The following is a 13,250-nucleotide window of genomic DNA, read 5'->3' as shown; positions in this document are numbered from 1 at the left end:
TTTTCTGCATATAAATAACAGGGCCTGAGTTAGGGGGTAGCAAGCAGGGCAATTACCTGGGGCCACATGCCACAGGGGCCCCTGTGAAGTTCAACTGCCCAGGCTTTGGCTTCAGCCCAGGGTGGTGGGGCTCTACGCCTTGGGCTTCAGTCCCAGGCGGTGGGGCTTAGGCTTTCTGCTCTGGACCTCAGCGAGTCTAATGCTGGCCTGGCTTGGCAGACCTCCTGAAATCTGCTCGCGCCCTCCCACGGGGCCCTGGACCCCTGGTTGAGAACCGCTGAACTAATCAACTCCAATAATGGCAGAGAAACTAAAGAGTTTATTCATTAGGTGTGAAGTCTGCTCTCCAACAATTAATTTTTTTACAGAACTGTGATTATTTGCTTTTTAACAATGGTGCCGTATACAACAGCTGATATGTGCCATGTCTAGCACAGAGGCCAACGACCTATCATCGACAGAGATCAGGTTATTGCTTTCAGCACCCAGTGGGACCAAGCTGAACGGGGATGCATAAGGTAGACTCCATATAGAAAAGAGTAAGTTCTCATGCAGAAAAAAATATACTCCTGGTAGATAACTTGGGGGTTAAAAGAAAACACTCAGGACTCCAACCCTGCTGACACTTAGACTATTTGAAGATTTCAGACTTGCGCAGTTTTTTCCTTGCTACCTACCGCACAAGATAGGGTGCCATTCTTTCACATCAGGATAGCATTCGCTGATACACAGGTTTTAAGGCCAGAAGGGACTGTTAGATCATGCAATCTGCCCTTCTCTATAACAAGACCACAGAATTTCATCCAGTTACTCCTGTATTGAGCCCAGTAACTTTGACTAAAGCATATTGCTGAAAACATGCTTCTGACAGCAACATTTCTCTTCCTAAGTTTTTGTAATTTCCCAGTAAGTTTCACAATCCCAAGCTATGATAACAATTGACTCTTGCCTTGTATAAGGCAGGAGACACAGGGACTGAAATGTAATTTTCCAATTGTCTGACACCGTATGTGCTGAAGCTTCAGCAGCATATGGTTTATTTATAGGCATTTTAGGATTCAGATTCATGTCAGTGAGGGTTAATATAATGCTTTGCATTCCCATAGGACCGTTGAGAACCAAAAAGTGTTTTGCAAACATGACTGGGTCAGACTCAAAACACCCCTATGAGGTACAGAAATAATTATAGGCCCATGTTATAGATGAAGAAACAGAGGCACAGAAATGTTAAGTGACTTGTCCAAGGTCAGACAGCAAAGCTATCCAGACATTCTAACTTCTAGTCCTGGGTGTTGATCACAAGACCGTCCTTTCTCAGGTAGAAGGCGTACCAGCTGCAAGTACAAGATAAAGCCTGCCCCGACAAGGAAGTCGCTGAGGCTAATGTGTGATACTGAGCAGCCAAGCAGCTGGGGAACATGGTATAAGAAGAGGCGTTGGTGGTGTGTGCTGAAGCTCACGACAGATGGCATCAGCAAGATGGCACACCAGAAGCTGGCAAGAAAAGTACAAATGGCCAGTATTGGAATTGCATATGCACAGCACTCACCAAAGGGGGGTGGGGGTCACAACATGGCCCATCCTGCAGCCGCACACATCCCAACAGAAGATTTCAGTGGAACCCTTCCTGACTGCTTCCTTGCAGCCTCTTCTTTAACATGTGTGGGGATTCCATTACGGAGGTACACGGCCACACAGTTACAGCTGAGCGGACTGCCCACTCTGCCTCTTGCTGACCTGAGTCACAGCCACACCCAATGGAAGATAAATACCTCCTCTAGGGTGTGCACTGCAAAGCATCTATTTTCTAAGCTGCATCATCATTCACACAACTTTTATAAGCAAACTTCAGGATTTTGCCCTCCGTGGTTAGTAGTGGCCTGCATTAACCACAGGGCCTGACACATACATGGACTATACACAAGGAACCAGAAATCCCCAGCAACATCCAGCTGTGACGCTGCACCCCCACAGTCCTAATAAAAATATTTTTGTAATATGAATATGGCATAACTAAGATATGTTTTATGTGAAATGGGTCATGTGAGGTATCATTGGAAAGGTTATGATTTGCTCAATGTGGTTATCCAATTTGTATGCATGTTCTGTACCTGAGGTTAGTAATACTGACTTTGTAACAATTACAACTGTGCGTGCTCTTGGGGAACGCCCACCAGACAGTAGGCAATCAGCCTGAATGGGCTGTTAGGATAGACAATAGAACGGGTCTTTGAAGATGCTGATTTCTCATCTTCCTGGAGTTCGTTCCTTCCATTCCCCTAATTACAAATAAACCTTGTCTCATAGTGGCTTTAACACTGCAAGGTCATGTGATAATGTCACCTGGTATGGAGTACCACCTTGGACACCTCTGGTATTTTTCCACTGGAAAAAAAGAATTCCCACCTTACGTAAATCCTATTTAAGGCTGGGAAATAAGTCAAGCATCGCTGTTCTCCATTGCCTCCCCGCCCAAGAAGGAAGACTACTGAAAGCACCTGAAGAAACAAAGGAACTAATCTGGGGAAAGGCAAGGGCTAAGTCCAGGCTGAGACAGGGATCTAGCCTATGAAGAGAAATATCTGGAACTCTAAGCTGCAGAAACTCTGCAACCTGCCTAAAACAACATTTAGGGTGAGAAATTACCATTTGTAACCTGTTTCTTTAGCGAATTAAGCTTAGGTTGCGTGTTTTGTTTTATTTGCTCAGTAATCTGCTTTGTTCTGTTTGCTATCCCTTATAATCACTTAAAATTTACCTTTTGTAGTTAATAAACTTATTTTTTGTTTATTTCAAAACCAAGTTTGTGCAATTCATAACTAGGGGGGAGGAGGGTTGGCAAAGAGCTGAGCATATCTCCCTCCATATTGAGGGAGGGGGCAATTTTTATGAGCTTACGCTGTATAGATCTCTATATAGCACAAGACAATATAATTTTGGAACACTCCAGAGCGTGTGTGCACAGGAGATCTGGGCATTCCCCTAGCTGAGCCTTCCCACAGACAGCTGATCACAGACTCTGTGTGATTCAGGGTGGGTCCCTGCCTCTGTGTGTGCGGGAAAGGGGCTTCAGAGCCTGTCACAGTAACACAGAGTAAGGGAAACCCAGGCTGGTTGGACAGGTGGGCTCAGTGGGACCCCAGCACATCCGGTGGCACCTCGAAAGGGGGGTCCAACCCATCACACCAGCTACAGGAGAAAGAGATCCAGCCAAGGCACTCTCAATCCCAATAACTACTCCGCTGTGGAAGTTGGGTGGGTGCAGAAAAATGGTCTCTGACTCCAACTGTAAACGTTGCACAGCAAAGGACAATACCTGCTAAATGAACAGCATAGGACTACATTATGCTTAAGTCTTATACAGGTGTGCCATGTGGAGGAGTGAGAGCTGAGCGGATCTGCAGCCCCTAATTACTCCCCTCAGAGGTCCACCCAAGGACGGGGAGGGGGAGGGAAAAAGATTTGTTACCCCAGGTGGCAGTCAGCAGAGCTGGCCTGCCATGCAATGTGGTGGTAGGGGAATGTCCTGCATTGCCTAATTGGGGTACAAATTTGTACATTCCCCCTTGTGTTGGGAGATCTTCTGCTTCCCCGAGACATTCCTAGGGAGTTCTCAGGGAGGCCATGCAGCCCCGTACCACTCTCAATGCAGGTGGTGCCTCACTGTACCATGCAACCCTTCAAGATTATCCCTCAGAAGGAGACACCCAAACTGATGATTTTAAGCATGCACTATTGCTGCCAAGTCTCCTGAAAAGGCCTTTGAATGAAAACCCTCACTGTGAGAGGTTTGGATGTGCTGCCAGACCATCTGGCGTCACTGTTAGTTTCCATACTGTAAGGCCTTTGAATAGTGCAGCATTGTAATGCACATTCTCACAGAGAGTGCTGGACAAAATCCAAATGAGGGAATACGAACCACCAATCTGTGATGAAAATTTCTTCTTTCGCTGCCTCCATGGCATCTGCTACATCTTCAAAATACCCTTTTGCATTTACATACCTGGAAAAAACAAACACACACAATACTTGGATTTTTCTTTTAATCACATGGAGAATTCGTAGTTGTGGAAAAAATTTTAGTACTCTAAACTAGCAAATGAAAATATCGTTTAAATGCCTTTCTCAAAAGCAAACACATTCAATTTCATGCACTAGGACAACATGCAAGGAGAATTTCACATCATTGTTAATATCTTAATTAAGCCAGTACAGTCAAATATTGTTATGGCAACAGGCATGACCTGGTGACCCTGTTATATGTAGTGTTCCATATTCTTTTTTTCTTAGTGTGTGAGCAAGTTTTGACTCTTGGAAAGATATGTAGCGGTGATGTTTGTTTTGGATTATGCAAGATTTTGACATAGAGGCAGCTTCAGGGGATAGATGGAGCTGTGTGAGTAGCAGGAGAGGTTGCTCTCTGCCTTGGGTTATGACTGGAGTCTTTGAGACAGAGTTCTCTGGGAACCAGACAGCAGAATAGGACTAAGAGCTGTGGAAGGAGGGGGTTGCTCTGCATGCTGTTTGACCACCTCATTTCAGAACTGGTGCATGTGCATCAAAAAAAACAAATTACACTTAGAATATACCCAGACTCCATGTCACTGATTTCAACCCACTGGGAAGCCCACCTGCAAGATCCCAGATACGTGATACCATTCAGCAGTGGACTGATACCACTGTCACAATGGGGCCCAGCTTTCAGGAGGGGCAACACTAGAATACAGCATTAGGGTTGGACCCTGCAAACACTTTCTACTGGATGTTGTGTTTATTTCTCTCATTTGAGATTGGGGAAGATGTGACCATGCCAGAATCAGAGGAGCTGCTTTATGGAGAGGCTGTTGAGAAGGGAGATGAAAGAGGTGCAGGATGAAATTTTCAAAAGCATCTAAGTTACTTAGATGCTTTTGAAAATGTTACCCAAAACCAATAGTCAAGCTAAGAGGTGAAAGTAGCAGCTTCTGAAGTAAGGAGAGTGTTCTGTTCTCCATTCATAAGCATACTGTTTACTTTGCTAAGCTTTACTATGAGTTACATGTGCATCAAGGTATCACTTTTATTCTGAAATTTAATAAACCACTAATGTGTCCAATCTCAGCAAAAATAAAAAATCTAGAAGCTCTGACCATTGCAAAGCAAAGTCATAACAGGAGCAAAATGGTTAGGCTACTAACCCTAACATTTTTCTGCAGGAAAGATGCATCTTTGATACTCCCATAGTGATTTATAGTGTCTAGTCAGTGAATTCAAACACCCATGTTCTTTAAATGTGAATGATAAATCAGTAGGGCCATGACCTTGCTCCCACTGAAGAAAATGACAGCTTTGCCATTGATTTCAATGGGAGATAGAGCATATTCTTACTACTGCAGGGACCATCTTACCACTTTGCCAACGTATTCTGCTGTACAGCTGCATATGACCCAAATCTGTGATGTGTTAGAAAGTTTTTGCCATTTTTGTGAATGAACTCTTCTATTCCCTGTCCCCACCACCGGGCATGTCTGTAGCTGTTACACTTCAAAATCAATGACCTGGAAAATAACCAAAGAACAGAAAACAATGAGTAAGCAGCACACTCTTATTTAGCCTAGTTCTCACTATCGAAACATGTTGATATGGGAACTGAATATCAATCACATTTTGTTTAAGCAAAAGTGACCAATAGCCAGCTACCTAGCTAATAGCCAGCTACTTAGCCGAGGTTTTTTAAAAAAAATATTTCAGCACCTAGAGACCACAGTGACTGACAACCTATAAAAACAATAGATAGATATTACCGACATGTTTTGCACACCATGGACCAAATGTTTCTTACACTGGTGCAACCCCATTGATTTAAATGAGATAGTACTAGTATAACTGGGAGCAGAATATGAGATCATGGATGCTAAAAAAAAAAAATTAAATGAGCATTTACATCCGCTGAGAAACTGTCTCATTGATCTGGATACTTCTCTCACAATAATAGGATGGCGGGATTCTTCTGGCATTCCTCCCTGTTAGATGGGGTTGGAACCCTGAAGGGAGATGCTCATTAAACCATGCTGACTCACTGTAGCAGGTGCAAGTTGCTAACACATCCTGCATATAAGGGAATGGCCCCCTTTTAATTAAAAGAAGCCAATTTTTAAGTGAAAAACTGGCATAAAAACTGGTCAAAATAAAATATGCATTTCTCACCTGGAGAGATTGTCAATCCGCAACCCATATTCTGTTTCAGTCTCTTTCTTGCCAATCTTAATGCTGAATTCTTTATCTACCAGCAGGACAAAGGAAATGGCTCCACTATCCATCTTCATGTACATTAGGAAAGAGTCTTTCACTACTAACCACCTATAAGGGGAGACAACATTCATCTCAAATTCACTTCAAAAATGAGAGCCATCCAATAATATCAAGTGAACAGTGGTCCCCAGGAGAGAACTCCAAGCCATTCGTCATCAGAATCCGAAGCAGGCAAGGAAGGGTTTGTGACCCATTAGGGGCAGTTTCTTTGCAATATGGTTTAGAGAGCTGGTGTCTGATTGTGCTCTCACAGTGGAGTAAAACAGGAGTAACTCCACTAAAGTTAGTGGAGAAATGAGAATCAACCTCTGGAGAGGTGATTACAGCAACGGATGGTATACAAAACCCTACATCTGGACGCTCAAATCAGCAGTTAAGTGAGAGGAAGGATGGTGCAGTGGTTAGGGTGTTAGATGGGGACCTGGGCAACCAGAGTTCCATTTTCTGCTTTGCCACAGAGTCCCTGTGTGACCTTGGGCAAGTCACTTAGCCTCTCCGTGCCACAGTTTCCCCATCTGTAAATCAGGGATAACAGCACTGGGATAAATACATTAAAAATTGTGAGCTGCTCAGACACTACAGACCTGGGGTCTATATAAGTATGTACGATAGATACAAGTCCATTTTATGCACTTGAATGGTGATGTGCACAACCAAATTCAGGTATGCCATTACAGTGGGAACCAGGTTCTGTATGACCACCTCCTGTATAAGTCCTTGGAAATTTAGGCTTTAGTGTCTGGGAACATTAATAGGAATATACCTGTTGGCCATCAGGGGTTTCCAGCCAAGTGCCTGCGTAATGGACAAGGTGGAGCAAAAATTCTCTTCAGCCAAGAATATTATTTTAGTAGCCTGCAATACCTGTGGGCACTGTGGGAGCAGCACACTCTAGTTTGAGTTTCTCATGTGTTATTTATAAAGGCCCTGAATCCTATTAAAGCTAATGGAAAGTGTACAAAGAGGACATTTTGGAAAGGTTTCATTGCCAAGCAACAGGCATCACAGTAAAAAAACAAGATGAGAAATGACTAGCAGGTTGTGTGTGAGCACCACAGCCCTCGAGCACTCTGGAAAAAATATTTCCCTGTCAGCGTCCAAGTATTTTTTCCCTCTCTGTATACATATATATGAATGATGTGCCTAACATCCTCCCTCCTCCACACACAAACGAATCAGTCACATGGCCTTAGTCCAGATCTTTGTCCATACAAATGAATGTACAAGGAAACCAATTGCAAAGACATATTAATTACTGTATCTTTCATAGCAACCTGAAGTGTTATGTTGCTGGGCCCAAGTCAGTTCCATTACTCCATGTTCAAACTGTGCAGTGCTCGCAGGTTAGTTTTCTGAGCATGACACTCATCACATAGTAACAGGGCATAGTCAGGGCCAGCTTTAGGAATATGGGGGCTCTAAAGCGGTTATTATTGAGGGTCCTGTGCTTTTCTTTTCTCCTCCCCCTTCCCTAGACTAAGACTAGCCATAGTAACCAACATGTTAGATAACAACAGACTCCCCCCTCTCACATCGAATTTGGGCCCCCCCATAAAATCAGGGGACCCCTGTCCCCTCGCTCACAGACTCCATGGGTCTCGCATATATATTGATCATGAAAACAGAACAGAAACACAGGCGGCTCTGCTGACTTGTAAAGCAGCCCTTAAAAGAAGGAGCACTGCCTTTCTTACAAGCCAGAGTGTGCTCAATTTGCTTGTAACGAGGCGCTGGTCTCACAACCAAGTTGAAAATTTAACAGCTGAACTCCTAGAACTCCTCAGCCATATGACATTACAACAGAACCGACTTATAATGCTTTTGCATACCTAAAACGACACGAACAGTGAAGTAGAATGAACAAACATCCCAATGCACCATAATATGCAAAAAGAGTAACTGGGGTTATAGAGAACTGCCACTTGTAGTGAAGCTGTTCGGTGAAAACAATGATTTCAGTGTAACAGGGTCGCACTACATTCAAAACAGGATCTTTGCATCATGTTTTCATACTGAACTGAATTGGGGCTTTGTGATGTGATTAAGGACAGCCTGATGTTTGTCAGTGACAGAGGAAAGAGTTGGGAATCCTAAAACCTTGACACAGCTCTTTTAACTACTTGGCACTAAACAAATTAGTGCATCCACCACTGGAAGGCATATCAAACATGGAAAATCTGACTCAGGACAATTTTAGTACTTAAGGAGAGGCACTGGAGAGACTGATTTAGGAACGGGGACTATGGATTGGCCATGAAATGTTTGCCAAAAAAGAAAACCCAAATTGAGTAATTCACATTTTGAGTTTAGTTTTTATGAATCCAAAGAGCAATGACTCTGAAAGGTGATTATAAAACCAGAACCTTCTTACTTAGCAAGTCTGTTCCACAGGATCTGGAGTACTTTAATCAGCGTGACAGAAATGAGTGACAGAAATAAGGGTTCATCGCAGAACCAACGTAGCCAAGAGGAGGTGAGCCGGATTCTATACCTTCCTGTGCATCACATCATCAAAGAACTGTGTACTAAGTTCCAATAAGTGCAAGCCCATTGAGGACAACGGAGTTGTACAGGTGGCCCTGGGGGCTCAATTACAGCACAGAACCTTTATTAAACCTTTATTAAACCAAGGAGGAAAGAAATCAGCTTGATTTTCAGACCCTGGTTGAATTTGTAAGGCTGGCAGTTAGGGAAATAAAATGAACAACATAAATATGCTTGTAAATTGAGCAGATTTGATCTGGAAATTATTAAGAAAACAGAACCACACAATGCCATTTTTACAGACACTTTTTAGAGCTCAACCACAAAGTAATTAATTCATTAATTATTCTCTTCTAACAAAATATACCCTAGGCTTGGGTGTTTTGATAAATATGGAAAATTATGTAAAAAAATCAAATTTCTTCAAGATGGTCCAGATCTATAAATATTCTCTCTCTGTAATATTATTGTTAGTTTATTTATATACATATGTTCTGGTAGTCTCTATAGTTACTAGAGGCCTTGATCAGGGCTTCCTCATGGTAGGCAGGAAAAACGTATATAGTTAATAGAGATAATTCCCACCCCAAAGAGTGTACTTAAACGATTTCTATACCACGGAGGAGAAAATAGACTCATTACAGAGGTAAACATGATGTATGGCTTCAAAGGGCCTGATCTCTGCATGGTATAATGCATTGTCACTGATGGATCAAGACTACATTTATAGGAAAATGGCAAAGAAAACTAAAAACAGATAGAACTTCGGAACAACAAGCAACATATTTGGAAGAAGACCAAAACCTCATCTATCTGATGATAGATCTGATGATCATGCATCCGATGAAGTGAGCTGTAGCTCACGAAAGCTTATGCTCAAATAAATTGGTTAGTCTCTAAGGTGCCACAAGTACTCCTTTTCTTTTTGCGAATACGGACTAACACGGCTGCTACTCTGAAACCTGTCATCTATCTGTGTAACCATTCAGGAAAATTATTACAAAATACTTTGTCAATGTCACTTCACTCTATTTAAACTAAGGAAATATATAAAAAGGGAGTCATAACTGTTGAAGAGGATGTGCAGTAATAGGTACCTTCCTATATTTATGGTGGGAATGCCTTAAAATAATCGTATTTTGTGGGAAAATAGTACACAGAATTTTCAAGATAGCTAAAGTTAGCCTACTCATTAAACTTACAGTGCCTCTATTAGGTTACAGTCCAAAGGAAGTTATTGAATCAGGGAAAGCCTCACTGATATCACAGTTACTTCTAACAACCATATGTGCCATATCTCAATTTTGGAAAAGGATAGATACCTCAACATTAGTAGGATGGTGAAATAAAGTCTTAGAAATTCTTTCAACAAGAAAAATGACAGGCAGCCTTATATCAGGTCAAGTAGATTTTCTAATGTGTGGGCACCTGTAGCATTCATACAAGGTTCCTGGACTTGGCAACATTCAGGGCACACCCGGAGTGTTGTGTAGGAGCAGTGCACACACGGCTCCTCTCAGGGGCATGAACCTTGGAATCTCACCCAGATGACATGAACCGTGGGAAGCCTCCCAGGACTGGGCTCAAGGCCCGAGAGCAAGGAATGCGGTAGATAGAAATTGGTAAATAAGAATGTTAAACAAAGCCAGTGTATTCCTTTTATCTGTTGGAGAATGTAATGTGCGGGGGGAGAGAAAGAATAAAGGAGAGGGTGGAAAGCTGACAGGAGCAGCCCGTTGGCAGACCAGCCTGCTTGCTCGCGTAAAGCCTTGTCCTGTCTTGTATTTGGACCGCAACAGGCACCACTTTTGGAATTTGAACAAATACTCAGATACGGATAAGAAGAGGGAAATCTGTCAGATTTGTTAATACTTGTATGGAAAGTTCATGAATGTTAGAACATATGTGAACTTTCCATATACAGATTAGATTAAGATACAGATTAAGAACAGATTAGGTTGATGGAAGAGTACTTGAAACTCAGTTTCCAACCATTTCGTTTAGTGAAGTGTTGATCTTTTCAGTTACTCATAATATATCTGGTGTACCAGTGCATAAAATAAACACTTGCCCCACTCCTTGTTCCACTGCTCAGCTAGAAAATTTGCTTCTCCTCCTATATTTGCTTTGCAGGAGGTCCCTGTACTCCTTTGCAGTGGTTTGTGCTTCTGGAGTAGGGAGGTCAGGCAGGAGCAGTCAGCCACAGCACTTGAGGGAGTACAGGGACTACCATTATGCTAGAGGGAAGGGGGATTTTAACACATGTGACTGGGGAGGGCCAATGACCGAAAAATGTGCTCATAGAATCATAGATTAGGGTTGGAAGAGACCTCAGGAGGTCATCTAGTCCAACCCCCTGCTCAAAGCAGAACCAACACCAACTAAATCATCCCAGCCAGGGTTTTGTCAAGCCGGGCCTTAAAAGCCTCTAAGGATGGAGATTCCACCACCTTCCTAGGTAACCCATTCCAGTGCTTCACCATGCTCCTAGTGAAATAGTGTTTTCTAATATCCAACCTAGACCTCCCCCACAGCAACTGTCCCTAAATAATTAATAAACTTGTTGCCTTTTCTGATGGCAGTCAGCAACCGGAGCCATTACGTACTTTGGGCAGAGTTCTGCCTGACAGGCACAGCCCTGAGACGGGGGCAGTGCAGAACAGCCCTCCAGTCAACCACCCCATGGGAGGGATCTCTCCAGTGCATGGGTGGCAATAGAGTCTGCCCACTGACTTATCTGTTAGGCTGGTAAGAACATAAGAATATAAGAATGGCCATATTGGGTCAGACGAAAGGTCCATCCAGCCCAGTATCCGGGTACAGTAGACATCTCTCTCTGTGCCCTGCCATCTCTGATGGCTGGTGGGGGAGGAACCCCTCTGCCTCCTTTGGAGTGGTTTGTGGCTGTAGGCAGGGAGGAGCAGTCAGCTCCAGCACCTGAGCGAGCACAGGAACTACAATTAGTCCAGGTTACTGCGTGAAGTGGGGCAAGTGTGTGGTGGCTTCTTGTGCCTCCTCCCCCCACCCTGCCTTGCGTATCCACAAAGAAGATGGGCACAATCTGGCCCTTTGTCTTTATTTCTTAAATCAATCAAAAACCTGCCATCCAGTAATTCTCTTCAAAACAACACAGCTCAGGCCTCAGTAGGACTCCTTTTAAAACGTGCGGGGGGGGACACAGAAAAGGTGACATATTTCTCCCTGGGGTTAACTGCATCAGAGGATTCTTTACTGTTGTGGTTCTGGTCTGATTTAATCCATTGGTGAGTACAGCCTGGACAATGTTCCAATTAATTTGGTTTGGGTTTTTTAATCAGAAAGGTATGGTAAACTCAATAGAAACTTTCACGGGCAGCAACAACACATCACCTCGACAGTCCGGAATGGGAGAGAGCAGGGGCTGACAGGACTGCCATTTCTGCTGGATGAGTGCTACACAATCACGTTTCACATGGGGAGCTGGCATGTAATTTCTGTTGTGAATTAAACACGAGAGAAAAACTAAAGCCGTCCTGTGCTAGGCAGGAGGTCAAACTAGCTGATCTAATGGCCCCTTCTGACCTTGGGAAAAAAAATCTATTAATGCACAGAGGTTTCTGTAGTTTTGTTGAAATCTCAGTTACAGAAAGTATAACAGTTTTACAACATTATGTGTAGGAAATGTGAGTGAGACTATTTACATTCAGTACATGGTTTAGAACAACTAATAAGCTAAAGCTTCAATTCATAACTCTGCTAGACACCAAAAAAGCATGGACTCAATAGAGACATGGGTTTTATGTCTCATTGCAACAATCTGTAACCCTCTTTGTAACTCTCCCTTGTCCTATGACTGCAGAAGTGTTAATGGCCCACTTCATTTTTTGCAACCTGTTAACTCCTTATGCTTAACAATCTGTTCTACTTTGTATTTAGCTGTGACACTCATTACCTTTCCCAGACCTGAAGAAGAGCTCTGTGGAGCATGAAAGCTTGCCTCTTTCATCGACAGAAATTGGTCCAAAAAAACAGTGATTCTCAAACAGGCGTGCGGGGCCCCCCGGGGAGCTGTGAGTAGGTTTCACGGGGGCCGCCAAGCAGGGCTAGCATTAGATTCACTGGGGCCTAGGATAGAAAGCCAAAGCCCTTCCGCACGGGCAGGGCCATCCTTAGGATTTATGGGGCCCTAAGCAGTATTATTAAACTGGTGCCTCTATACCCGATGGCAGCCCAGGGGAGGGACGAAGCAGCAAAGGATACCAAGCTGCCCAGTCCGCCTCACGGTGGCAGAGAGTCTCAGTTCCCCGCAGAGACCCCCGGACCCTCTCCCCCATGCGGAATAAGTGGTGCTGGCACATTTGGCTCTGTGAATACGGCCCCTGCCTAAGGAGACTGCAGTGCGCGCCGGGTGTGCGGGAGCCGACCCTCTCCTCCTGCTGTCATAGGCGGTGGGTGAAGCTGCCGCTTGGTGAGGCTAGCTCCCCAGCCCACCTGTG

General features: G+C 43.8%; 1 protein-coding gene across 1 annotated transcript in view; it reads right to left on the bottom strand.

Annotated features, from left to right (window-relative positions):
- The window catches only part of PLD1 (phospholipase D1), a 105,041-nt gene that overhangs the window by 48,073 nt on the left and 43,718 nt on the right, over positions 1-13,250 (bottom strand). The window contains exons 9-11 of the mRNA XM_077826737.1: positions 6,187-6,339; positions 5,388-5,537; positions 3,920-4,003 (exon numbers count right to left, since the gene is read on the bottom strand). Coding sequence (XP_077682863.1) covers positions 3,920-4,003; positions 5,388-5,537; positions 6,187-6,339 — 387 coding nt within the window. The remainder of the gene's footprint in view (positions 1-3,919; positions 4,004-5,387; positions 5,538-6,186; positions 6,340-13,250) is intronic.

The sequence above is a fragment of the Eretmochelys imbricata genome, chromosome 9 (assembly GCF_965152235.1).
Source record: "Eretmochelys imbricata isolate rEreImb1 chromosome 9, rEreImb1.hap1, whole genome shotgun sequence".
Classification (NCBI taxonomy): domain Eukaryota; kingdom Metazoa; phylum Chordata; order Testudines; family Cheloniidae; genus Eretmochelys; species Eretmochelys imbricata.
The sequence above is the reverse complement of the archived record's forward strand: the minus strand, read 5'-3'. Positions and strand labels throughout refer to the sequence as shown.